This window comes from Alexandromys fortis, unplaced genomic scaffold, assembly GCF_014885135.2.
Source record: "Alexandromys fortis isolate MF-2015 unplaced genomic scaffold, M_Fortis_MF-2015_v1.1 scaffold_55, whole genome shotgun sequence".
Lineage (NCBI taxonomy): Eukaryota > Metazoa > Chordata > Mammalia > Rodentia > Cricetidae > Alexandromys > Alexandromys fortis.
Window position 1 is genome coordinate 8,770,819 of NW_026067936.1, and position 26,757 is coordinate 8,797,575.

The window sequence follows — 26,757 nt, forward strand, 5'->3', positions numbered from 1 at the left end:
GGGGGGGAGAGAATGAAAGTGGTTCACATAAACTTTCCACCATCTACAAGTTCTGCCGCCTCCTGACCTTGAGTACAGCCCATCAAACCCATTCTGTCCTGCAGGGGCTCCGCACAAGACACAGCTGGGCTCCGGGACTAGGTCTGTGCAGCTCTTCCTGGCTCAGAGACGGCCATCTTGGGAAAGCAGCAAGACTAACAACTGGGATGCTGCTCTCAGTGACCCCGAGAAAGGACAGACAGGATGGCAGGCTGCAGAGAGCAGGTTAGCTTTGTGGCTCTGCCTGGCAGGGGAGGTGGGCTTAGCTCTTGAACAGAAGTCTACAGTGGCCTTTGTGTACTGTTCAGTCAAAGCTGTCACCATCTCTGTCTGTGCCTGCTCTGTGGCCTTGGGCAGCTCTGTCCTGGGACCAACCCCAAGTAGTAGAAGATGATTCCTGTCTTATTTCTCCACTGGCTCCCACGCCCTAGGCCCCTTAGTACAACCTTCAAGACTCGTCTGCCTGTATTTCCCCCTTTCCTTTTCTACTCCCACTTAGATTCCCCGACGGAGAGCCAAAAACAAACAAACAAACAAACAAAACTCTTGTCTTTGAAAACTCATTTTTCCTAGGTCCAATCCAGAAGGGCTTTGTAGGGAGAAGTCCCTACAGAAGTAGGCAGGAATGATGTTGGGTGTTACTTTCTTCCCCAAGATGATCCTCTACCTCAGAGGAGCTAGCAGAGCACAGCAAAATGTTCCTTCATTTAGACACTTGGGCCCTTGTCTTAACATTGATCTGCCAGGCAGAGTCTGCACTGGAGGTCCAGCCTGGGCTACACACCAGCTCTGGGGCAGGGTGAATAAGCCCCAGATTCTGGCTTTGTACCACTCTCCCTCCTGCACACAGGGTCTTTGGAAGTTGGGAAAGAAGGGGGGCAGAACCTATAGTTCCCCGAGCTTTCCAGAACCTACCCTGGAGACGTAATTCTCACATGGGAAAAGAATGTATCCACACTGCCATCTATGTCCCAGACTGAACACAAGGTCAAAATGCAGCTATTTCAGTCCCTGTAAACAAGGAAGAGGTTTAGCCCGGAATGGAGTTCAAACCCTGGAATGTGTTAACAAGGACGTTTAAACAGAATCCAAAGATGTCCGGGAACACAAAGCACTACGGAGGGACAGTGGGCTGGGTGACGAGGGGCAGATTCTTTTCCTAAGAGCCTTTTGGGAAAGGGGATCCAGAACAACATGTAAGTGGTGTCTCAAAAACCAGAACAAAAACAGCTGGTGTGGCTCTGTCAGCTCGACAGACACCCTGAAAGTTATCCTGACTTCCTGTGTCCTCTGCTCGTGCATGAACACTACACAGCTTCAAAAGCAGCAGCAGCCTGCCAGAGTTCCCTGTGTTGAGTAAGCTGCAGCTGTACACGAGGGAAGACACAGGATACTGTGGCCGGATACCTGACGGTACATACAATAGTAAGATGCTGACTTCACCTGGCCCTGATGTGTAAGCTCACTAGGGCGGATACCAAGGGTGGAACAACCGCCACCTGGGCTTCAGCATTGCTGAGCTACACTCGGCCAGGCACCAGGTAAGTTTTCCCTTAAATTAACAAATGTTTTGGTCACCCATCTGCATAAGCTTGGCCTAATAACTGTTAGTGATTTCCCTCAAAACTTAACTTCTAATATTCCTCTGCTACCCTGACTCCGTCAGACAAACTCATTTTTATACCTGTCAACTTAACCAAATACTAATATAAAGTAAATATTTAAGACATGTAAAGTGTTTAGTTCTCGGCAGAGACCAGTCTCCAGGGACCTTTCCTGGCCATGTTTAGGCATGGCTCTAGCCTAAGGGTAGAGGGAACCCTCCCTCCTCGCTCAGGTGTGCCTCTGTCTGGCAAGGATGCCTTAGATTGGTGACAAGAACAGCCACCACACTCCCTCCTGTCTGTAAGCCATGGTGGCCCGGGACCTGCAGAGCTATACACTGTCTGCCATGGCCCCCACCTGACCCACCTTTCTGAAACTCTAGTCCTGAGCCCCTTGTCGCTTCCTGCTCCTTTATTATTAGGGCTCTCTGGTACTGGATATACCACCTGCTTCTGACACTGGGCTAGTGGACCTTGGACAACTAATATTTTGGTTGCTTTACCGCATTTAAAAACTGTCTGGCATGGGGGAGTTCAGAGGGACAGCGCTTGCCTGGCATGCACAGGGGCCTGGCTCTTATCCCCAGAACTACAACAACAAACTGCATGAGTACCTATAAACTGACCTTTAAATCACTCTAGAGAAAGGAAAATCCTTCAAAACAAAGAACGAAGATCAAGAACACTGTGGGCACTACTGCTGAGGACACAAGGCCATACAGCTTCCGGGACGTCAGCTGCACCGCACGGTGTGTCACGCATGTCACTATGGTACCTATGACAGCTCTTGCTACTGTAGGAAACAGACTTGGGCGGGGGAACGTACACTGTGCTGGCGGCTCGCTCGGTCCTACGAGGTACTGATCTCCGTGTGAAGTCGCTCATGCCCCCCAAATGCTGCAGTGACCTTGGTTGGCTGCCCATCTCCGTCCTCAGCAGCAACCTTGCCTTCCGTCTGACTCATTTTTTTTTTGGTAGGCCCATCATAAGGAATGAAATTTGTCTCCTTATTTGGGCTGAGGCATGAAGTGTCCCTGGCATTCTGTTACCCAAAGCCAAGTCACTGGAAGCTGCCGTCTGAGGTGGCTGCGAGCAGGTCATCCCGGGTAGTGTATATTGTAATTTCCTTTACAGACTCTACCTAGGGCCAGGCTTGGTGGCACACACCTGTAACCTCAGCACTTGGCGGGCCAAGGAAGGAAGATCCGAAGCTCCACATTGGCCTGAGCGACCCTGACTTCCAAACCTGACAACTGAGATTCTGATAGCGACTACCGCCTGAGAAGAGAGGCCAGAAAAGCCCCATGACAACCCCTGGAGAGTCCACACTCACCAATTTCAGCAGAGGCTCAAAACATGTCCCCCAGTAGAGAAATGGCTTCATTATACTTAATGCAATTGGACAGCTATGAGGGGAACACACTCACACTATATCTTATTTCCAACAAACTAACTGCTGGTTTTTCAAATGAAGACTTGGGAGCTTGAAAGGGAGGGAAAAGCTGCATTTTGTGAAATTTGTTTTAAGTCATAGTGTTCCTACTGAGAATGGAGCCTCTTTACTTGAGAAGGCCATGGGTAACTTGCCAACTATTGCCAGGCATGATGGCATTTGAGTTTCCCAGCACTAGAAAGGCTGAGGCTAGCCTGGGCTGCATAGTAAGGTACTATTTCAAAACAAAAAGCACCCACTACGAAACCAAACTGCCGGTTACTACATCTTGGCTGCCCTGAAGCAGCTTGTCACTGGAAGGGTGCGTCAGACGACTGGACTGGTAGCATGCAGACAGAGGCTGTGCTTCCAGGAGATGCTGGTGCCCATCCTGCCCACACTGGTTGCCACCTGACTTTGGCACTCACCAGCAAAGCTCCAGTTCTGCAGAACAGCTGGATGACAGTCGCCACCAGTGAAGATCGCATTAATACCCACAAGACAGATTGCAGCCGCCATCACACACCCGAGACCTGGGTGGATAGAGAGAGCTGTTAACTGCGCATGGCAACCTTCTCTGTGGTCCTTGTGCTGCCCGCCCAACCTGCTCCCCAGCCCAGCCCCACTGCAGGATGACCTTGCAAGTAGCAGAGAATGCAGGTGGGAAGGTGGTCTGGGGACTTGGAACAGGGTGACAGGCTACTGGGCCAGAGGCAAGGGCACTCGGAAGTCACTACAGAGACATTTAAAGAGGGGCAGGTGTGAGTCTGGTTTCATAGGAAAAGCTGGGCTATTTGAGGGAGGAAACTACCTAAACTCCCCCACCCTCTGTCACAATCCATAGTGACCAAGTGTGCCCCCCACCCAAGGCTGGCTAGCAATAGCAGCCCTAGGGTGCCCCCTGAGACCCCTAGGCACGTTCTTAGCCCATCTACTTTTAGTTGGCCACGGGACAAGAAGGATCGGAAGAGTCACATTCTCCAGACATGGTACATTGGGTCTGCCGGGCACCTTCGCCGGCTGAGCCTCCTACACAGGGCATTAAAAGCTGTCGCTCCCTGGCAATTCCTAGCAGACTCCACGCTCGCGACTGTACTCACCCCATCTGACCTATGATGGTCATTTTATTACTCCACTACCTTCCTCCTCAGTAAGCTATAGTTGTCACTGAATATTTACTTTTACAAGTTCAAGTGTGATCCTGATGAAGTAGAAACAGGAACTTCCCTGGCTTCTGAGGCTATTGCAATACGGAGCACAAGGCTGGTCTCTTCTAAGGAGAGTGGGGTGATTGCTGGGGCCACAGCGGCCGTCTGGGCCTACAGAAGGACCTGGCCTTAAAGACAGAGGCAGACTAGGCTGTTCCTCCCAAAGAAGCTGGAAGCATAAACCGCTAAATATCCTGCCGTTTTAGCTCCCATTCCCTCCTCTAACCCGGCAAGAATGTAACAGCACATGCCTGCAATTTCTATGCCGTGGTTGAAGGCCAAGCCAATCTCACAAGTTCTTAAGAATATTATCTCATCCCACACCAGTCCCCAAGCTCTTTAGAAGACTTGTTTAGCTATATTTGGATGTCCAACAAGCAAGGCTGTTACTGTGTTACTTGTAAGGAGTGACAGAAAACGTGTTCTCTTGTTCTTGGTGGAGCTGGAAAATTGATCATTTTCAAAACATGTCTTGCAAACACTATCATGGTTCTCTGTCCCACGGCTGGATCATCACCAAAATGCTAGTGATGGGGTGATAGCGTGTAGACAGACTAAACCTCACTCATGCCGATCACATGCCAAGCCAACAGCGCCAGCAAGCTCAGCCTCCGGCCACTCTTCCAGGTCTTCCTCACACCACCAGTGAGCGCGAACCCACACACTCTGCTCCGCAGGCTGAGCCCAGGGCCTCCGAGCGGCCGTTGTGTGCAGACTGGGGGCACAGGGCTCCCACAGGAAGGTCGGACACAGCAGGTACGACCCCCGTGTACACAGTAAAGAGCTGGGTCAGTTTATATTTCGAGTTTAGTCATTTGTTTTATGCTCACACTAAGAAACCAAAGCGGATAAACTAGAGATTTCTAAGGCAGCAAGACATAGGGCTGCACGCCTCTAATCCTAACACAAGTCCAAGAGTAAGGCCTCTTCTGGAGTAGGCCAGGGACTATGGGGGATTAAAGGAGAGCATACAACAGGTGTGACGGTAGGATGTCTGGTACCCTAGTGCCTCACTCTCCGTGCCAGCACCCTCTTCTGTGATGTGGAGCCACTCACCTGGCCAGCACTGCCCTTTCGGACGTGCGCTTTGGTCCCCTCTGCTTCTATTAGCTCAACAGCACCACTGTTCCCAAATCTGTTTTATATTCCCCCAAAGTGCACAGCTTGGATCATAGCTGACTTGGGAAGGAGCACACACCTAGCTCCATGCGACAGTAATGGCACTGCCGCCCAAATTCCTTCTGGACGATCTCCACATGACACACACCCGAGACCACCTCACACCCCAGACAAGCGCGGGCCTGGCCCATGAACAGCTCAGAAGAGATGAACTGCGTTCAAGAGATGCCGCCCCGGTTTAGACCTTTCTGTGTGGTGATGGCGTAGGCCCTAGCCCAGCTCTGCTACCACCGGGCCTCTGGCCGACAGAAAATAGTGATTTCGGGGAAAATGTGAGCATGCTCACACAAAGTGTACAAAGTCTTTTAAACCGGAACACATGTAACGGCTAAGAGATGCGCTTCTGAACAGCAAACAAAACAATGAAGAGAGACTTGGGTGCCTCTGTCATTCGCCAACTTGTCCACCAACCGATATCAGTGTCCCCAGAGCACCTACCAGATGGCAGAAGCCAGATGGTTTTCCTGCCACTCTGATTCCGCTCCATGCATTCCTGCTGCGGGTAGCCCCAACCCAGGCCAGCAGGGCAATGGGAAACACTGACCCTGACCTCCCATCACCACGAGGGCTCAGTAAGTGCAGTCAACATTCTGCATTAATGTCCTCAGGAATTCCTGTCCTCAGGAAGACAAGGCTAGCCCCATCACCCACCATCCTTCCTTCTTCCACGGGCGCTCACACAAACATGTCAAGGTAGAACCTAAGCCACCGCAGGCTTATTTACACACGTTACCTCTTCAGAGTCTCCAGTGCCCTAAGTACTGAACCTCTGCCTCAACCGTGGGAAAAGTGAGTATCCATTTTACATGGCCGACTCTCAAAATAGAGGGGCTTTAAGAGTCTGGCCCGTGTGCTGATGCTGACGGTGACAAACACCCTGCATTAGCATCGAACAGGACTCAAGCCCACCCCTCCACCCACTTCCCTTCCAGGTTCACAGAGGGCTGAAGGATCTAACTGGGGAGCTCCAACACTTAGAAAACTTCATTTCAGTCATACGGCCCAGTTCCTGCCACGTTACAGCTCAGAACTACAGTGCCCCTTGCTTAAGAAGAAATTCAGTCAAGACACCAAACTATAGAAGGTGTTTGTGTTTTTGTACTTGAATATTTAGGATATGGGGGTAGGCCCCATGACCAGGAGCTGGCCAACACTAAAACTCCGGGTGTTTCTGTAGACTTTTTGTCGCATATTGCTTTGGTTGTTTGGCTACATATTTTCGTTTGTATGTGTATGTGTCTTTGTTTCTGGTGCCTTTTCTTTTTAAAAAATTCTGGTTTTTCGTTTTACTTGTTTTCTATTGGTGGGGAGGTAGGAGGAGTTGGGGAGGGAAAACTGATCTGACTATTGTATAAAAATTATTTTTCAATAATTGAAAAATATATTTAAAAAGTGGGGTATTTTTAAAAAGTGGGGGCTGGAGAGAGAGCCCAATGGTAAGAGCACTTGTTGCTCTTGTACAGGACTTGCGTTTGCTTCCCGGAACCCACGTGGTGGCTCAACCACCTGTCACCCCAGTTCTGGGAGGTCAGATACCCTCTTCTGGGCTCTTGGGGCACAGTATGCACATGGTACACATACATACATGTAGGCAAAAACGCTCATACATGTAAAGAACAAATCTAAAACATAAGATACTTTAAGTAAGGCAAGACTTGGCAACAGCAGCACACTGCCTCCTATTTAAAAAAAAAAACTGCATTGGAGTGGGCCATGTGTCCGCCACAGTGGGAGGGGCTTCTGCCTAATGCTAAGAGCAGGTGAACCATGAGAGTCATCAAATTTCCCGATGCCCAGTATATAGACATGAGCACTGCTGACAATGCATGGGAGGACAGGAGCCTGGTCCCTAAGGGAGACTCCAGCAGGGCCGGGCCTGTTCATCCTCCCATCCCAGGTGGGCAATGCCCACGTTTCTCCCAGATGGAGGACCACGGGCGGGCTAGGGGCACCGAATGGTCCCTGGAGAAGTCAAGTACTTACACAGCCTTCAGCAGAACTGTCGGGACTTCCAACCCTGAGAAGTAGCCTCGGAGGGAGGGAGCCAGCGCATCTGAAAAGACAGGAAGAGCATTGAGCCAGGGGTCCCACCTCACTGTGGGTCCTCAGACCTCCTCACCACTGAGAGGGGTCCATTCACACTGGCCAGGGTGGGAATCCCTGCCCAGGACCTTCTGAGAAGCAGCACAGCAGCACCCCGAGAGACTTTCCAGAAGCCCTATGAGCATACCAGTCTAACTTACGGGGCAGCACCCACTTGAGCGGGCATCGGGGTCCCGCCAACTGCCAGTCCTTGTCAGAGCTAACAGGCATTAAGAGGCCCAGGATGGCCCTGTGGGTTCTTCCCTTCCATACTCCCTTAGAAATACCTGAGCTGGGGAAAGCGGCCTAATGGTTTAAGCAAAACACCAAGGGAGGGGCACTTCATGACTCACTCCTCCCGAGACTGGCCTGGCGGGAACTGAACTTTCTCCAGAGCCTGCTCTCTCAGGAAAAGGGTCGGCTTCCTGACGTGGTGGGACGTCTGGAAGACCAGGGTGTGTTCACAGTGCCCTAGGGGCCTGTGCAAAGAGCTAAACCCAGGTCAACAGCAGTGCTGTCTCTCCCAAGACAAGCTAACACCACCAGGCTGAGGGTGCCTTCTCCGCCCGTCAGAAGGCTCTGGGTCCCATGTCACACAGAAGGTCAACAACAAGAAAGGCACGAGCTTTGCTTTTTTTTTTTTTTTTTTTTTTTTTTTTTTTTTTTTTTTTTTTTTTTTTTTTTTTTTTTTTTTTTTTTTTTTTGGTTTTTTTTTTTTTTTTTTATTTCTAATTAGCATGTCAGCTCTTCAANTTTGCTTTTTCGAGACAGGGCTTCTCTGTGGTTTTGGAGCCTGTCCTGGAACTAGCTCTTGTAGACCAGGCTGGTCTCGAACTCACAAAGATCCGCCTGCCTCTGCTTCCCAAGTGCTGGGATTAAAGGCGTGCTCCACCACTGCCCGGCTGAGCTTTGCATTCTTAAATACCATACACTGGACAATCCCAGCTTTGTCTGTAGCCTGTGGGGCACCTGTGGGCCAGTTTCTAACTCACCATGAAACCAAGATTAGCCTTGAGGGGCTGGAGAGAAGGTTCAGCAGTTAGGCTGTTCTTCCAGAGGTCCTGAGTTCAATTCCCAGCAACCACGGAGGTGGCTCACAACCATCTATAATAGAATCTGATGCCCTCTTCTGGCATGAGGTATACACATAATGCACTCATACATAAAAAAAAAAAAATGAGTAAAAGTTTCAAAAAAATTAGCCTTGAACTCCTGATCTTCCAGCCTCTTTCCAGAGAGCAGGGCTTATTCTACTCACTCCTCTGAGAACAGTGAGCCACAGGGAAGATGATGCTGGAAACAAGAGATGCAAATGACAGCAACAAGGGGGCGCTTGGGAAGCCTTGATGGAACCTTGGCACATGGCAGGAGAATCTCTTAGCATCAAACACCAAGATGTAGCAGGAGCCATTTTGGCTGATGGGGAGGTGCCATGGGGCCAGAGGGAAATTACAGACAACCCTAGGACTCCGGGGACTTGGGGTTTGGGGAAAACTGCCCTGTCCCAGAGTCCAGCTCAGGACGTAGAAGCCCTGACTCTAAGGGCTGAAAGGCCAAGGGATCGGGTCCTGGGGAGAAGTTAGTTCTTGCACTTTCGCGCTGGTCCCCAAGCAGTCCTTGGGGTTTCCTGCCAAGTGAAGGACTCCCACACACCCTTGCTGTCAGCGTAGGGCAGGAAGGCCAACTGGGGAACCCTGCCTACTAGGCCAACTTAGGGTGGAGACTTCTGCTCTGACTGGGGCATATGCGGCTCTAACAAAACTGAAGGAAACGCTGAGAGCTTCTGGGGCATCGGCATCTACCTTAAGGTGCCCCTTGTGTATGGGGTGTCCTCTGGGAACCATATCAGATATTTCCAGAAAGCAGAGACCAGCAGGCCAGAGGACCAAAACCTTTGGGGGTAAAGCCACGTTGCCTGAGAGTCCTCAGAGCCCCCACGGGTCCTTCCTGAAAGACAGGCCAGCATGTTTGCCACCACTTACGGCAGGAAGGTTGGAGGGATCAGAAACTTGTCCTTGAAGACAGACTAAAGACTCATACCTGAGTATCTTCTATAGAACCAAGGGAGCTAACAAAATCATGAGGAAAAAATGTGGGAAGGCTGGGGAGGAGGGTTGGCTTGGGTGAGGTAGGGGTGGGAGTGGGGAGGGGGTTGGTGGTGCCGGAAGGCACAGAAGCAGAGGGGTGGAGGGGCTGGAGACCAAAGAAACCAGTACCTACCCTTGGCTCACGGCTCGATCGTCTGAGAGCAAAGTTGGAGCTGCCTTTCCAAGTCAGCTGGGAAAGGGTGGCCTAGGGGCCAGGGCCCTCAGGCAGGGGACGCTGGGAACCTAAACCTAAAATGGTCCGTGTGCACTGGGTCAGTGTGGAGCGGTGGTGGCAGTTGTGAGGCCTGGGTGTGACGTGGGGATGTAGGGCCCTGAGGCTGAAGGGATAGTGTTCACTGAGGGGACACAGGAATGGGCTGGCGGGGGGACAGTGAGCTGCAGGGCAGATGGCATGGATCTGGGACTGGTGAGGGTGGCTGTGAAGAGAGAGGCCTCCTCGCCGGCTGTCTGCCTCTCTAGCCGCCTCTGGCTCCGGCGTTCCCCCTCCCCACCCCCCACATGCACACACGTGCACACACACCCAAGATCACACGGTAGCTGACTGAGAAAAGATGGACTCCCAAAGCTCATCCACAGTGAGCTGCACTCCAGATACCTGAGGCAACCCACCTTCCAGCAGGGGGCAGTGCCTGCCAGGCCAAACTGAGTAACCAGAGAGAGGCAGCGTCCGAGGGGCACAACCTGGAGTGTGGGCAGCTAGCCCAGGAGGACAAGCTGTTTCGTGCTAATCACTGTACTGTTTGGAGGATGGCAAGGAGAAGGTTAACCTTTACCCCCGTTTGGGCTGTTTGCTCTGCTGAAGCTTGTGGCCCCAGGTCACTCCTGTCCAAGCCCTGGACAAAATGCTTCTGACTCCTCATTACCACTGCTAGGACCAGTGGCTTCCCCAGACTTCCTCAAAGTCAGCTCTTCAGGAACAGTTAAGTCCACACCATGGAAGAAGAGTTGGCTTCACGGATCATCCCGGCCATTCCTGCCCCATAGAAGCATGTGCACATGTGCACATGTACGTACACACACACAAAATCTCTCTCTCCCCCGCCTAAGCTTGCATACCATTCTAGGGGTTTGATCTAACCTAATATTTAACACTAACCCTGACTTAGTCTGTGCTAGAAAGAGGAAAGTGTTCAGCCTATCACAGACAGAGAAATCTGGAAAACAGAAATTTCCCTAAATCACGTAGTAGTTAAGGGGGCGACGCACTGCCCTGGGGCCACACCATATGGATCCCACCACCCTCTGTCAGGAATGTGGCTTTAGACTATTAGAAGTGTCTAAAGCCTGGGACCTGAGAATTGTGTGGCTTGGCTACGGTAGGTCTATCATCTTCCTCATCCCAGCAGCTGGAAAAGGACCAAGGAAAAACATCTCGGCTGTAGCCAAGAGGTACCTTATACATATAAATCCTAGCACTTGAGATGCTGAGACAGGAGGACTGCTGCCAGGGTGAGGTCAGCCTCGACTCCACTGCAAACACTATCTGGAAATACCAAAAAGCCCCAGCTGGAGAAGACTTGTTTTCCTGCCTAGGAGCCTTTGAAGAACCAGTGTCAGACATTGAGGCCTCAAAACCAAGGATCGTGAACACATACGTCCTCAAAGAGCAGCCAGGCCGGGGACCAAGCACAAGCCCTTGGGGCTAACTCTGTCCTGGGCCTCAGCTCTTCCTGTTGGAGCATAAGTTCGGCTCTTGTTTCCAGACAGGCACTGAAAGGTGCTCTGATGTCTCCAAGTTCACCGAGCCGCTGCTCTGGTCGTGGGCACCCGAGCGTGTAATACCCTGCGTCAGATTCGGTCCACAGTGGCTGCCCGCCCTCCCTATTTCATCCTGTTAGCCTGTTAATTTTTAACTGTGTTTGCTAGCGAGGGCGAGGGCCATTAGAGGCCCCTGGGAGCTGCGCTCGGTGAGGCGGGCACAACTCATGTACAATGCATGAAGCTTAAAGTTGGGGTGTCCCACTTTCGGTCCTGTCTCTGGGTTCTGGCTATCCCCCCTGGCAGGACAAACCCTGAATAAAACATGATCCATTTGGAGTCAATCACCCTCTTGCTCCCGTCACAACTGGTTTCCTTCAAAGGGAAAAGTTCACTTTCTCCTGTTCTGGAGCTAGTGTTAGATAATTACAAAGTTTCCTTTTGGCTCTGGGTTTCCAAAACTTCAGATTCACACACAGAATGGTACCCGAAGCCTGTGTCTAGGGAAGCATCTAGAACCCACGGTGGAGGGCCAGCGTGGCCCCACACGGAACCTCTCCACCCACACTATGAGCTCCGGGAGGTCTTGCCCACTCCTGCTGCTGGTTCTGTACCCCAAAACCAAGCTCAGCACAGGTTTCTCTCGGGGGCGCTACCCTGCTGGTCTGTGTTCTACATGTTTCCCCCGGTCACCGGAGCACTCGGGTGCTGCTGGCAACACCAGGCGGCAGAGGGAAGGTGTGGCAAGGCTCTTTAGTAAGTCCTGTATGCCACACATTTTTGTAATCTTCCTCTCTAAGTAATGGCAGGTGCTCACTCTTCTATTTATACAGAAGGAAATGGAAGGTCACTTGGATGAAAGAAACTTGCAGAAAACCTCAGCCTTAACAGAGTAGCAACTGTCATTAAAAAAAAAATACCTTTTCATAGGGCTGGTGAAATGGTTTAGCAAAGAGTGGTTGCCCTGCAAGACTGAAAACCCAAAATCAAACCTTGGGGTTCACGCAAAGGTGGAAAGAGAGAACGGATGGATTCCACAAAGCTGCCTCTCACTTCTGAGCGTGCACCACCATACATATATCCAAACTCACACATTTCACACACACAAAAACCGTAATTAGGAAGAATCAAATTTGAGGACAGCCTGGGCTGAGTGAGGCCCTATTTCAAAAACCAAACAACAAAATGACTGTTGCCTTTCGGGAGAGTTGCGTCTTGAACCAGTGATCTTCCTGCCTCTCCGTCCTAAATGCTGGGGGATCCCAGGCAAGAGCGACCATGTCCAGTTTATGTGTTGCTGGAAATGGAACCCATGGCCTCCTGCATGGGAGGAGAGTACTCAACAACTAAGCTTGACCCCATCTCTCCTGCATGGGTTGCTGAGAGCCCTAATGGGGTGGTAGGACCTCTGGTCCTCCCCACTACACTGCTCCGAGGAGGTGACTGCATCAGAACATTTAGAGGCATGGCTCACAGAGACTCAGGCCTGGGCTTCATCAGAGCTCAGGACAACCCTGCAGGTGCAGATACCCCAGGGTTTAGTTTCACATGGGGGTGGTGAGGACATGCTCAGGGCACCTAATATTACAGGCATCAAAGGAACACAGCCCTGCTGTGCCCACTGTAGGAGACCCCGAGCTCTTATCCCTGAACCAGTGACAAAGAAGTGGATTTCTAGGGTGTTTTTTTTGGGGGGGGGGGGGGGGGGGGGGGGGGGGGGGGGGGGGGGGGGGGGGGGGGGGGTGTTTTTTTTGGGGGGGGGGGGGGGGAGATGGGGATGGGGGCTCAAACCCTGAGACAGTGAAAGGGTCACAAGAAGAGAAGGTGTCTTAGCTAGGAACAGGATCCCTGGGCTCCGGTCACAGCTCTAAAGTCTAGCTTTCCAATGTGCCAGAGGTGACCTTGGAGTCAAGAACCAGAAGGTGAGGAGCGTGGGGAGGTCCCAGAACCCAGGTGCCTTTCTCTTTCCTCTTTAGCAGCTTAACCGACAGAAGCGGGGAGCCGTGTGGATCAACAAGCACCATGCTGCTCTCTGGATTTCCAGCGTCCTGGTGCCCCCTTTCAGGAGAGGACTTCTACAGTGGGTGTGTCCTGCCTTGGCTGTGGAAGAGAAGTGGTCTAAGAGGTGGCGCTGAGGACCACACTGCTGGGAGGAGCTGTCACAGGCGACATCTACCGCCTGTCTCTCCCGTCTGTCATCCAGCCTCTGCAGACAGCCAGAAAGGAGGGATGTCTCCCATCATGCCAGAAAGGAGGTTTCAAACCTCTACTGCCTTGCGGGCAGCTTGGGCTGAGTCCTAGGTTTCCTTCCTGCAGAAAGTTCAAGTTCAAATATTCCTTGAAATGGCCCCAGTAGAGTCTAAATTTGGTGGTGGTGGTGGGGGGGGGGGTAAGGGGGCTGAAACAACTCAGTGGTGAAATGCTCGCCTAGAATGTTCTATCCCGTCCTATCTCTGCAAAAAATAAAATAAAATAAAAGGCTGAAGAAAAACTAAAAAGCAACACACACACACACACACACACAAAACCCAAACAGCCAACATTTACTAAGCCACTATGATGTACCAGACATTATTAAAGCTTTATAAACTAAGAATTCTTAGCCTCATGTTCCTGAAGCTTGGAGACATCAGAAATTAAGATTGCAGGCCAATTGAGAATGAGCTCCTTCATCAGCCTCACACCTCCACGTGCGTGCACACCCACATGCATGCACATAAAAATTGGAAAAATAAAAAAGCTGCACCCCGCTGAGTAAACGCCCAGCTATACTGACAATGGACACAAACTTGCAATGCCCACACTGCCTCTGGGGCCATCTGTCCCTTTGTGATCTCTACTGTGTTTGCCTGTGGCTCTTTTCCCATAGACAAGTTCTGAATTTTCCCAGCATGTCACAGGGCTGGCTATCTCCAGGGGCACGCCCCAGGAAGTCTGTTCTAATTTTCAAAGTGCCTGTCCCTGTCCACGGGTGAGGCTTCACTGCAGCGAGCGACTGGCAGCAGCAATGAGTTGGAGAACACGGTGGCACAGGAATAAGAGTCCCCTGAAGTAGCAGCACGCAGGGCATTCTTAGCCATTTCCCCGAGAACTCTGGGGCTGCCTCTGGGGGGCACAGGGGCTCCACTTCTGCCCTGTAGTGAGACCAGCGGGTTTCATTTTCTGCCACAGCAAGATGAAGTCAGACCCAACGGCAAGGATGTGAACAGTGGTGGCGGGAGGGTCTGTGTGAGGCCTTTACCTTTCCAGAAAGGGAAGACGAAACACACCCCTTCTAGCCGATGATGCACAGAATGGACATCAGAGACCCGGGGGGCAAAGCAATGGCCATGTAAAAACACTAATGTTGGAAACTGGCTGTGCTGTTGTTACTTTATCCAGTTTGGAGAGGGTGGGAGTGGAGAGAATATCTCACTAAAGCCCAGGCTGGCTAGGACTCTGCCTCCTAAGTGCTGGGGATTACAGGAGCTTGTGTCCACTAGCTAGACACGGCAGCCTTGTTGGTGCTGAAGCAAGAACTTCTGGTGGCCGATGACCTGTAGGCACGAGGATCTTCTGGCATGAAGCTCGGGATGGTTTCGGAGCTCAAGAGGATGGAAGCGGCATCGGTGAAGGCCTGGCGCTGGGCGCAGTCTTCTGGGGTGCTCTTTTGGGGTCTGCTCCCATGGAACACGCAACCTAGCTTCTACGGGCCAGTTTCTCACAAACCTCAGCCAGAGGTTAACTTGGCTCCAAAACCGCAGCGCCATCCATGAAAACACAAACTCTGTAGTCTACTTGAGATCATTTTTTTTTGCTCTGATTAAAATTTTTATTGAAATCTCTCAAATATCATCAAGAAATAGGTCTTTTCTTTTGCAAAATAAGGGGCGGGGGGGGGGTTCTGCTAACAAATTCAACATGGGAGCTCCCTCTGCTGGTCTGCAGTAGGCTGATATGTAACAAACACATTCCCAGAGACAAATCTAATTTGCTGGAGAAGTGGACAAAAGACAGGTGTGTTGGGCTTTGCCTCTGGAGAGAAACACTAGAAGAAAAAAAAAAATCCATGTCTCAAAACAAAGCACAACATTGTAAAAAATAAAAAAAGCAAAATTAGAAGACGCTCCAAAGCACTCAAGTTTCCAAAACAAAACCCCAGGCACCTAGGAAGGGGCCCCCAACTCTGCTCCCCTCCAGTGAGGATTCTCAGAAGCCATCTTGGCCTCCAAAACCCTAAGCAGTCACTGGAGCGAGGCCTCACCAAAATTCTACTAAGAGGAAAAAGTCTGTGGTAAGCCAGCACCTTGCTGTGTAAGTCAGCAAGGGAAGCAGGTGACAGACCTGCTCTAGAACCCGGGAGCCACTGTGACTTGGGCAAGTCCCCGTTTCCTCAGCTGTGCAACGGGCTGGACCAGTTGTCTGCAAAGTTTCTACCAGTTCACTCCAACATGGACGAGTCTGTTCATTTAAATGAGTCCAAAGAAGTGAGACTCAAGACACGGATTTCACCACCAGCAGATCGGAGTTCCGCCAGGTCTAGGGCTGAGGGCTGAGCTAAGAGGAGCGATGTGGGTGAGGCACATGGCTACGATCCATCTAATCTCTCCATCCTTTCTCACAGTGACGTAGGCTTCCTAAATCTCCTTGAGCCCCTTGTTAGAACCTTCACCCTCTGTATCCTACAGATCACTCCAGATTTCATGCCACATCACGACCAAAGCAAGCCAGTCTTCCCAGGTCTTTCTGGACAATGTCAAGTCTTGACTCTCCGGGCGGCAGTGAATGGCTTTCTACCCGAAGCCGCACTTTCTCAAAAGACTCTGTGCAACCTTGCATGGTTTCATGGCACAAACCACTAACGCCCCCGACTGTCTGTTGCTCTGCTCCTGCGCCATACGAGAGGGGCCATACCTGCACATGAGGTGTGGGGCGCACAAGAGGGGTTTGCAGTTGGTCTTTGTTGTCAATAAAGTTATCCACAGCACAAAAACATTAATGACTCCGCTAAAGACAGCCACAACCTAGTTGCTCCTGCCTGTACCTAGGCATGAGGGTTAACAAACACTGATGCAGAAACGCCAGGCAGAGGGTGGAAAGGCAGAAGGCATGTCTAGTTCTTGACTTGGATTTGCTTCCTGTACCAAGGCGACCATCACGGCCTCTGCACTTCTCACTTTCCAAGCTGCTTTCTCCCCGCAGAGGGCAGTTTCTGTTCCCAGGGCACAGGACACCACACAAGGGCTTCCCTTGGAGCTCTGCCTGCCTGGAGCCGGGACGCCCGGGAGAGCAGCGCAGGCCAAAAGCACCGGTGCCTGCAGGAGTCCTGACCCGGTGGCTTGGGTACACTGGCTGTACCTACAGGTTTCATCCAGTCTTGGAAACAAATACCAGGCAAAATGAACACACACTCCACCTGACGAGCCTGACAATCTAAGAAGATTTATTGAATTTATTTAGTGTGCATGTCTGCCTGCACACGCGTGTGGAAGGCAGAGGATATCTAACTAGCAGAAGTCAGTTCTCTCTTCCACCACGTGGGTCCTGGGGTTTGAACTCAAGCTGTTGGGCCTTTGCCCAATGAGTCATCTTGCCAGCTGATTGCCTGGTCATTTTTTTTGTTGTTTGTTTTTTTGAGACAGGGTTTCTCTGTGGTTTTGGAGCCTGTCCTGGAACTAGCTCTTGTAGACCAGGCTGGTCTCGAACTCACAGAGATCCGCCTGCCTCTGCCTCGCGAGTGCTGGGATTAAAGGCGTGCGCCACCACCGCCCGGCTGCCTGGTAATTTTTAAGAGGCCAGGTTGAATGGCATATGTAGCAAGACAAACAGAATCTGTATTTTTCTTTCCGAGGGTGAAGCTCAGCTCTCACTATTACCCTCACACGAGGCAGACTGCAGGGACCCATGGCCTCCAGGGGAAGAGAACGCACTTGGGATGCCTCTCTCTGTATTTGGGGAGAAGCAGGCGCTTGTTTATAAAGCTCAGGCTTTTTCTTTTTCTTAACTGAGCAAGGAAACTGCAGAAACATGCCCCTGACAAGTGCCTTTCCTCACACGGCAGTCTTCCCTGCACCGTGCGGAGGACCAGGCTTCCTCTTGGAAGCCTCCCTCCAGTCCCTCACCTCCCTGTGGACAAGAGAGCAGGAGTCTCTTTCTACACGCATACCAAACACACGTTAAAACTCGTGCCTCGAGTACATGCTTCCCTTTCACAACACACACACACACACAGGCTCACACGCGCACACACACACCCTTAAGCTCCTGTGATGCCCTTTTTGCTGTCTGGGAGCCAAGAGGGGAAGCCTGCCCCGGTCTGTGCGTGTGAGATGAGGGTGAAATCATTAAGAAGAGAGAGGTGTCCTTTGGGGGAGACATCAGGCAGTGGGGTGGGATCATGGCTGACAGACGGTCCTCGTAAGTCCCGGAGGGGATCATTCACTTACTGAAGGTGGATCTGTTAGCTGGATAGGTGTTAGTCACGTGGTGTGCTCTGGGGGACCAGGTCGGAGGGCCGGTGGTGGAGTGAGTGGAGTGGTGGCCGAGGGGGATAAATTACCTGGGCATGCAGTGAGGCGGGATAGGTGAAAGCAGCAGCAGGAGGAGGCAGAGCAGGCGCTAACTCCGCCGGGTACAGAGGGTACGGGGCCCACACTTCAGGGCTACTGGGGTAAAGTGCAGGCACTGTGAGCTCATCTGCAAGAAAAGAATAGGCAAGAGTTAGTGCGTCCCAAACCGTGGCTTCCACATCAGAAGACACAACCACCAGCAACCCCGAGCCCAGGTCGACGGCAGGGGTCCAGTTACTCTCATTCTGGTTCCCCAAACTCTAAGCAAAGGAACCGGAAGTTTGGAACAAATAAGGCTCGTGTGTACTCCCTGCCTAGTGAGGTTGTTTCTCCAACTGTAGCTGGGGCCGAACAACAGTGGGAATTTCCTGCTGGAAGAGAGTGTGGTCCCCTGAGGGATGGGAGGAAGAGAGAGCGAGCAGGAGACATCCCATGAGAACCTTCTGGGTGCCTTTCAGAGAACAAGGGTTACTGGAAGGACCCCAACAGGCCGTCAATATTGCTACGGGCAAACAGGCCATGATAAAGCACCTTTCAATACTGTGTCAGAAGTGCAGGGCCAAATACTGGGAACACAGGACACCTAGGGCATTACAAACTCAGACAAGTGAAGAATCTCAAACGTCTCAGTTAAAGTTAGGCTCCCGAGAGATGTAAGAGGAAGGTCTACAGCAGCTGTTTGCTCTGACTGCTTGGTCTAACAACTCTCTGTATAGCTCAGAATCTATTTGGGTCAAGCCGCAGTTGCCAGACGGAAGGTCACTTGCCCGACTGCCCAGTGCACCGGGAAGCAATCTGTTAAAAGTAGAGGCAGGCGCACCAGCAAGCTCGGTACAGGCAACACTGCTGCTTGATGGGCTCTGGAAAGCAGCAATCTCAATATTTGCTTTTCTCACCTGTCAACATCTGAAACCAAGTATACGGAGGACGCTTCCCCAGACAGCTGAGGGAGGCAGGAAGGGGTGACTGTAAAAAGCCATTAGCAACTGCCTCGCCGGATGACCCAGAAATCTAGGGGGTGTGTGACCTGAGGTCAAGAGTCACCTCCCAGGAGCCTGTCACCCTTCATCCTCCCCAGCCCTAGAAGCACTGGATCTAGCCAGGACCACCAATAAGGGAAGAGCATGGAGGAGAGCAAACCGCGGTGCTGGGTGTCCTGGGTGCGGCTCCGCTCTGCAGAGCAACCATTAAGTGTGCATGAGACAGGCACGGGGAGGAGGCAGGGTGGTTGGCTAACACACAGAGGTAGTTCCTGCTGTTCCCAACACCAGCTAAATGCACCATGGCTGACCTCCCCCCTTCTCCCCTCCCTCCCCACACCATCTCACAGAAAAAGAACAGTTAAAACCCAGGTGAGAGACAGACTGAGCATCAAGGTGGCGGAGACCAGCACTACCGCTGAGTGTACAACTGATTAGTGCTCTCAGCCAGGGAAACAATAAACAAAAATTGCCAAGTCCATGCATCTACTTCAAGGCCTGGGTTGTGGCCCAAGGCTCGGGGAATCCCTCAGAGGGCTGAAAGTCCTGCAGATCCTGCATTTCCGGTCATGAAGGGACCACCTGCTTTCCATTAGAATTGTTCTTGTGGGAGCCTGGCTAGTGGAAACTCGCTGCTGCCAAAAACGGGGACCTTAAATTTTAAAAAACCTCTCTCAGAAATGGCAAGCTATTATTGTTGTTGTTGTTATTTTAGCTACCAGGCTATTTTAAGACACCATGTCTTTTATAAAAGTCAAGAGAGTCTCACGCCCTAGCCCTAGCGCACTCACACCTAGCTCATGCTTATCCGGCCTGCCGTGCCAACCGGTACCAACTGGTAGAAGCCAGGAGAGGGCCACGCTTGGCTGCAGCTAGTCTGTGGTCCCCAGTCACACTGTAACAGGATGACTGGGGGGAAGGAGCCCCATCCACCAGCAGAGAAGCAGGAGTGTCAGCCTCTGGAGGCAGAAAGAACGTAGGCCACACCCACCAGGGCCCGAGCTCCCTTCTTAGACAAAGGTGAGGTTTTCAGTGGCTCTGCAAACACTTTAAAGAGAGGGAGAAATCCCACCTCACCCCATTCTTTAAGTGTAAATGATGATGTTAAATAATTCATTTAAATTTATTTTATGTGCACTGGTGTGAAGGTATCAGATGCCTTGGGACTGGAGTTACAGACAGATGTGAGCTGCCATGTGGGTGCTGGGAATTGAACCCAGGTCCCCCAGAATAGCAGCCTAGTGCTATTAACCGCTGAGCCATCTCTCTAACCCCTAAGTATAAACGACTTTTAAGAGGTGAAATGATTCTCTGGTCATTTATTTTTCGGTGCAGCCATAAAGCTCTGGGATGCTGGACTGGGGAACTGTCTTGACGGGATAGACTTCTCAAGTCAGCTGGTTTATTATGCCCACGAGACAGAGCATTAAATGGGGGGGAAGAGGGGACAATGAAGATGGCCTCAGGCTTCAATCTCCATCTGCCTGCTGAAGTTGAGATTTCCAAGTCTGCCTACACTTTTATCCTGGCATGTGACCTCTCACACATCCACAATTCACCTGCAGGCATCTGCACAAGCGCAGCCCGCCCAGCAGAGCGGGATGTTAGACTCCGCAGTGCTGGGCTGACCGCATGCAGTCCCTCTACCCACTTCCAAGAAGGGATTTATGGTTCCCTGAACGACCGGAGACAGCTGGTGCTGGGGACACAACCTCCACCTAGAAGCCATCTTTCCAGGCCGAAAGTCTCTTAAAACATCCTGGGATGATGTCTTTCTGCTGGCTAATATGACAAGACTACAGAGCGAAGCCTGTTGAAGGGGCAGGGAGAGTCCGGAGAGCAGTGACCCATTCCCTAACCATCACTTCTCCATTCAAGCTAACAAGATGGTGAAGAGAAAGAGAAGACCAAGCTTCCGGTCCCTGGAGACCCTTTAATAGGCATTAATTTCGCCGCCTGGAAGGTTCTATTTGGAAATGCGGCACAATACAATGCTCAACTGACTGCTTGCCTGAGACAGGCACCCTTGATAGTCGCCTTGCTTTCTCTCTGGGCCTGGATTCAACGTTACCGTGCACTCCGACTTCAGCCACCCACCCTGCATTAGAGGCGGTCTCTTGAGACTGTCTAGCTTGCTACTTCAGAAGCCAGTATAACTGAAGTACACAACTTGGCCTCATGACACCCCCCTTTTAAAGGCCCCGTGAAGTCGCTTTGACTCCCAGGATGGTCTAAGAAGCCCTGGATTTCCTGTTTTCCAGGTGGTCTAGGCTGTGCCTACCTGCCTGCCAGCCTCCTCCCTCTCTCCCTCCCTCCCTCCCTGGCCTCCAGGACTGCTCTCTCAGGTCAGCTGGCTTATTGTTACTCAACAGTGGATGCTTCTTCTCCCAGGTTGGGACCCGTAGCCTCCCTTGCTTTCCACTGCACTCCTACCCTCCCAAGCCAATCAGACGGCCTCCTGGGAGGTGAGTTCTTACTCCAGCGTGCCCAAGCCCAGCCCAGGACTAGCAGACAGCCAAGCACTTGCAGTTAGTAAATGAAGCATCCTGCCTCCAGAGTGGAAATAAACCACAGGAAAGAAACATACAGAAGAACACTAAGCTCTAAGAATCCCCACATCAGTTACTTGGTACAACTCACAAAACCATTTTGCTTTCTATCCCAATGTAAATACACTAAACTCATCAACCAAACCCTTTTCCTACCATATATATATGCTCGTGCATGCGAGAGAGAGAAAGAGAGAGAGAGAGAGAGAGAGAGAGAGAGAGAGAGAAGCAGCAAGAAGCAGAGGAGGATGTGTAGTGTGTAGTGTTCTGCTCACTGAACCTGGAGCTAGGATAGTGGTCAGCCCCGTCTCCACCCTGCGTGGGGCTGGGCCTACAGGCCCACAGCTATTTGTGAGAGCTGGGATCTGAGCTCAGAAGGTCTACTTCTCAGTTCCAATTGCTAACTCCTAGTCACAATAAAACAGAGGCGACATAATGCCAGTAGCAGGTGACTGGTCCACACTGTGTCCAGTGCTACTCGGAGGCATTAGCATCAGCTCCTTTCATTCTGGAGAAACGGGGGTCTCATGCAGCGTCTAGCCTAGTCGCTCCGGCATCGAGAACACAGACTCCCAGCCACTGTACCCCCCTGCCTCCAAGTCTACGTCACTGAAGATATCCACTCCTGCTCCCTGAGTAGGTCCCCATCTGGCTGTTGGCGACTTCCACCACCTCCCTAGGTGTTTCCTAACACTGCAGCAGCTTAAACCCCGAGCGAAGGGAAAGTGATTCACAGGGGAAGTTTGCTGAACACACGCCCAAGACTGCCTGGTCTTTACTTGCTGCTCTTAGTGGCTGTCCTTCTAATGGCCACATTCCTGTGAGTTCCAGCTGGTCCGGGTGAGGAAGCCACCCAATGCAAGCACAGTTTTAAAGAATCTGCTTCCTTTGTGAGGGGTGAGGGGACCCTGGAGCTCAGGCAGGAAGAGAACTGTCTCTTCAGAGTCAGGTCACCATTTCCTGCACGGGGACATTTTTCTTCCCTTCCATCCTGTGGCCTGCAGCTGTGCTGACAGAGCTAGTGCCTCCGGCGAGTCCATTCCCAGGCCTGCCAGCCCACGAGACAACTGCACTCAAGCCCGGAGGCTGAGGAGAGGCCACGGTCTCATGTCACAGGAACAATATGGGGACCTCTGCACAGCTCAACTTGACAGAAGCCGGGGTCATCTGGGAGGAAGGAACTTCAAGTGAGAAAATGCCTCCATCAGACTGGCCTGTGGGTCTATCTGTGCGGATTAATATGGATATGAAGAGGCCCAGCTCACCGTGGGCAAAGTCACCACCAGGCAGGTGACCCTGAGTCGGTTATGAAAGCAGGATGAGCAAGCCAGTGGGCAGCACTCCTCCACAGTGATGGCCTTAGTCCTGCCATGTTCACTGTGAACACTGAGGGGGCTGAGTAAACCACGTAAGACCCTTCCTTCCAAGTTGCTTTTGCTTGTGGGGTTTTATCGCGGTCACAGAAACGGAACACTGGTACATGTCTGCTGTTGTGTAAATAATTCTGAGCAAATAACAGACACATGAAAACGTTCCCAGCATGCCTCATGCAAATAAAGAAATATCACTACCTTTACAGACAATGAAAAACAATATCTTATGAATCAGGAGGACAAGGGGCCTTTCTCACCCCTAGAATGTAAGAGGTCCAAAGGCTAAAAAAGGGCAATGTTAAAACAGCCATGATAAATGGTAAAACTAAACAAAACTATTAAAGATAAGTAACCGAAAAGTTGTAATGTTTTCCTATAGACTCACAGAAGTTTAAATTAACACTGCAGTTAGGGTCCAGCAAGATGGCTGGGTCCATAAAAGAGCTTCTTGTGCAAACCTGATGACCTGAGTTTGAATCCCTAGAACCCCAAGAGTCAAATGCGGTAGCGGGCTCTGTAATCCCAAGAGGCATGATGCCAGGAGACATGAAGATCGCACAAGAAGCTTGAGGACCAGCTAGCTAGAGACCTGGGGTACCAGCAGAAACGAGAGACCTTGCCTCAAAAACAAGGTGGAAGGTGGGACCCAATTCCACATATACACTCAAACTCATCCGCACTGAATATGCTTGTATGTGTGCGTGCACACACGCGCCGCAGTGAGAAGCAGAATGGGGGCTCACAGCTATAATCTCAGCACTTGGAAGGCAGCGGCAGGATGAGGGACCCAGGCGGCAGAAGACCCTGCCTCAAGTAACAAGAGCCAAACAAGCCAGTCTAGTCTGTTCAAGGGACTGTACTACCCCACCCTTCCCAGGGTTCCGCCTCCTTCCCACCCTCCTGGATGCAGGTCACAGAGACATATATCCCAGAACAAACTGAGGCCAAATCCATACAGTCTGTGTGGCTGTCTGAATTCCCTGAAGCTGTAGTTACAAGCAGTTGTGAGCCACCTGACGTGGGGGCATCTGGAGGATCAATGAACATCTGTGAGCATCATCTGTGCACATCTCTCCAGCCCCAAAGTTTATTTATCATGCAAGAAAACAGCTGGACCATAAGATAACGGCCCCATGCCAACCCAAACTCAGAAGCGCTGCTTTGGGATACACTCTTTCCTTTTCATTCTTTTGTGAGTTGTGTTGCTATCAACTTCCTTAGAGTCGTGTTCACTCTCTTTACATCACACCACTGGCTACCATCTCTCGTTTAAAATGCACGGGGCTCTTTAAGAGTAGAAAGCATCCTTAAAAGCTCCATGCCCTCCAGCTGTGCCCAGACATCTTCAGTCTAGTTCACTGAACAGCCACTCAAGGGCCTTTGGGGCACCTGACTCCACTTCCCCTGAGCATCCATCCAGGGCCCGTGCTGCATTCCTAAGGCTGCCTGAGGAACCCACGCACCCACAGTCCTGACTGGTTATGCTTGCCTGCACTCTTTCTACAAAAACTTCACAAGTGTAAGAGTCGTAACAAAGGCTTGGGTTTCAGTGGTGCAGACGGTCACACCGTCAACTTTCTGGTGAGACACAGGCGCTTAGGACTCTGCAAATGCCGACCTCAGCAACCCCTCCCCCATTCCTGAGTGCGGGACTCACTCCCGGGCAGTCAATGACAAGCGGGGTTCATTTGTGAAACAGGGCACCCTAACCTGGTTAAAGGCAATTAAATGTCAAAAGGAAACTGGAGGCCTTTGACCAAGGCTCCGAGCTTCTGTCTCGGGATGACCAAAGAGCAATGCTGCAGATGAACTTCATACTCTAAGGGGCTCTTCTCTTTGTCGGGGAAATGTGTGTGTTTGTCACAGTGGCTTTTCAGGGCAGGAGAGGCACACAGGAACCCTGTGAGGACTCCTGGGGTGCCTCGGCCATCTCAGGGTAGCAATGGTTCAGCTACCCTTAGGTAAAGCTTAGAGCCTCCTCTTTGGCCAAGTCTATCTCACCAAAGAAGAAATGGGAGGGTGCTGGAATGTAAGTCAGAAGCACACTTGTCTAGTATCAACAAGACCTTGGGTTTGCCAGTAAGAATAAAACAGAAATACATTTAATTTCATTTTAAAAAATAAAAACGGGGAAGAAGCCGCAAAGTCAGAGCAACACAGATTTGTAATCCCAGAAACAGCAGGCCCAGGGGTTGAAATCCCTGTCACCTACTGAAGCAGGTAGATCTCAGACAGGCATCTAATCTGGGTAAACCTTTTCAAATCTGTGTGTGAGCTTGATATCTCATTATTAAAAGGAAGAGAGGGAGGGAGGGAGGGAGCAAAAGGCCCTGTGCAGCCAGAGCCAGCCTCAAGCCCTATATAGCCAAGGATGACCTTGAATTCCTGATCCCCCAAAGTGCTGGGATCACAGGCAGTGTGCACCACCATCCCGACTTGATTCTTCACCTCAGTGAAATGCGGGCAATAGTCGGACAGTGGCGCATCTACACACTGCTTTGATCTTCTGATAAGGTCATCAGGCTGCTCTTGAACTCAGATCCTCTTGCCTTTGCATACCCCTAGTTCTGGGATTAAAGGTTGTTTGTTTTGTTTTAATTTTTTATTTATTTCTTTTTTTTTTTAAATTTGGGAAAAGGGCCATTGTAGTGGTGCCTGCCAGCCTCGTCTGTGTTCCAGCTCCCAGTCCATCGGGCCCACCAGCCAGCCTGCAGCGGCTTCTCACAGGGACACCTACCCCAGTGCTGTGGACGAGATGCTGGGCCTCAGCACTGTGAGGAAAGGAATCTAGTACCGGCAAAATGATGGGCAGATGGGGAGGAGGATTGCCAGTGAGAAAGGGATGAAGGAACACCCCCCCCCCGTTTTTTCGAGATGGGGTTTCTCTGTAGTGATGGAACTTGCTCTGTAGACCAGGCTGACCTTGAACTCAGAGACCCACTTGTCTTCTGCCTCTCAAGTGCTGGGGTTAATGATGCAAGCCACCACTGCAGGCCTACCTACAACGCGTACTACACCTAGTGCCTTCAGGCAGTCTTGTGGGTGGGGACATGTTCCTACTGCCACCTCCTGAGACACCCAGCCTCCCCTTTAGTCTGCTGATTGCCAAATCTGTCTTGGTACAAGAAATCAATCTTCTGGAACATTTTGCTCTTTCTGGGGATCCAGTCCCCAGATCTGGTAATAAAGAGACCGAATTCTCGCGCTTTTGCCAACAGGATTATTGTCCCCTCAGAGAGTGCCTGTTACCTAATCTAAACCCTCAGAACTAGATCAGCCACAGGCTCCACAGAAGACCTGGGAGCCAGTGGGAAGTGAGAAGTCTCGGTTCTAACTGAGGACCTCCGAGTTGAGGCTGGAGACTCCTGGGATGTCTGGTGGACCAGTGGCCCTGAAGATAGCTGACCAGGGAGATGAGGAGAGAAAAGGCCATTTCTAAACTTTCCACGGAGCTGCTTCAGGTTCTTTGGGGGAGAAGAAAGAAGGGCCGAGTGGAAAAATCATTATATATACTTTCAAATTCCTTTCAAAGAATCATCAGGTTTTTTTTTTTTCTTTTTCCTTAAAGATCTTTCCTGGCATTTGACACTGAGGCTGCTAATTGCTAAATTTAACATCTCACAATTACTAGGTTCTTTATTCAGTTAGTATTTGCCAGAAGTCCAGTTAAATTGCTATTTTAGGGAAAGAGCTTGAGCAAGTTGAGAAATGTTTATTATATAATAAAATAATCTTTTAAATAACTTTTAATGACAGTTTATCAAACACATCTATACTACACTTATCCAAAGGAAATCTCCGCTGAAATAACACAGTGCTAGGGAAAAATGGTTTGTGCTTAGAAAAGATGACGGATTAAACTTGGAGGGCATGCCTCTGCGTCCAGTGTTGGCGCTCTGTATGGACAGAATTGCTAATCGTCTTTAAAAGGTGCGGGAGAAGGTGGACACGGAAACC

The 26,757-nt window shown here is 51.0% G+C and overlaps 1 protein-coding gene across 10 annotated transcripts in view; it reads right to left on the minus strand.

Moving 5' to 3' along the window:
* Positions 1 to 26,757, minus strand: part of Rbpms (RNA binding protein, mRNA processing factor) — a 138,534-nt gene that overhangs the window by 3,132 nt on the left and 108,645 nt on the right. For 3 of the 10 annotated variants that reach the window (XM_050146711.1, XM_050146705.1, XM_050146706.1), the window contains 2 exons: positions 17,889 to 18,025; positions 13,110 to 15,377 (listed from right to left, as the gene is read on the minus strand). In XM_050146711.1, coding sequence (XP_050002668.1) covers positions 15,246 to 15,377; positions 17,889 to 18,025 — 269 coding nt within the window. In that variant the 3' untranslated portion in view covers positions 13,110 to 15,245. Of the gene's footprint in view, positions 1 to 954; positions 1,051 to 3,468; positions 3,609 to 7,445; positions 7,516 to 13,109; positions 15,378 to 17,888; positions 18,026 to 26,757 lie in introns of those variants that run through there. The other 7 variants (XR_007592577.1, XR_007592579.1, XR_007592576.1 and 4 more) reach the window with 7 other exon arrangements.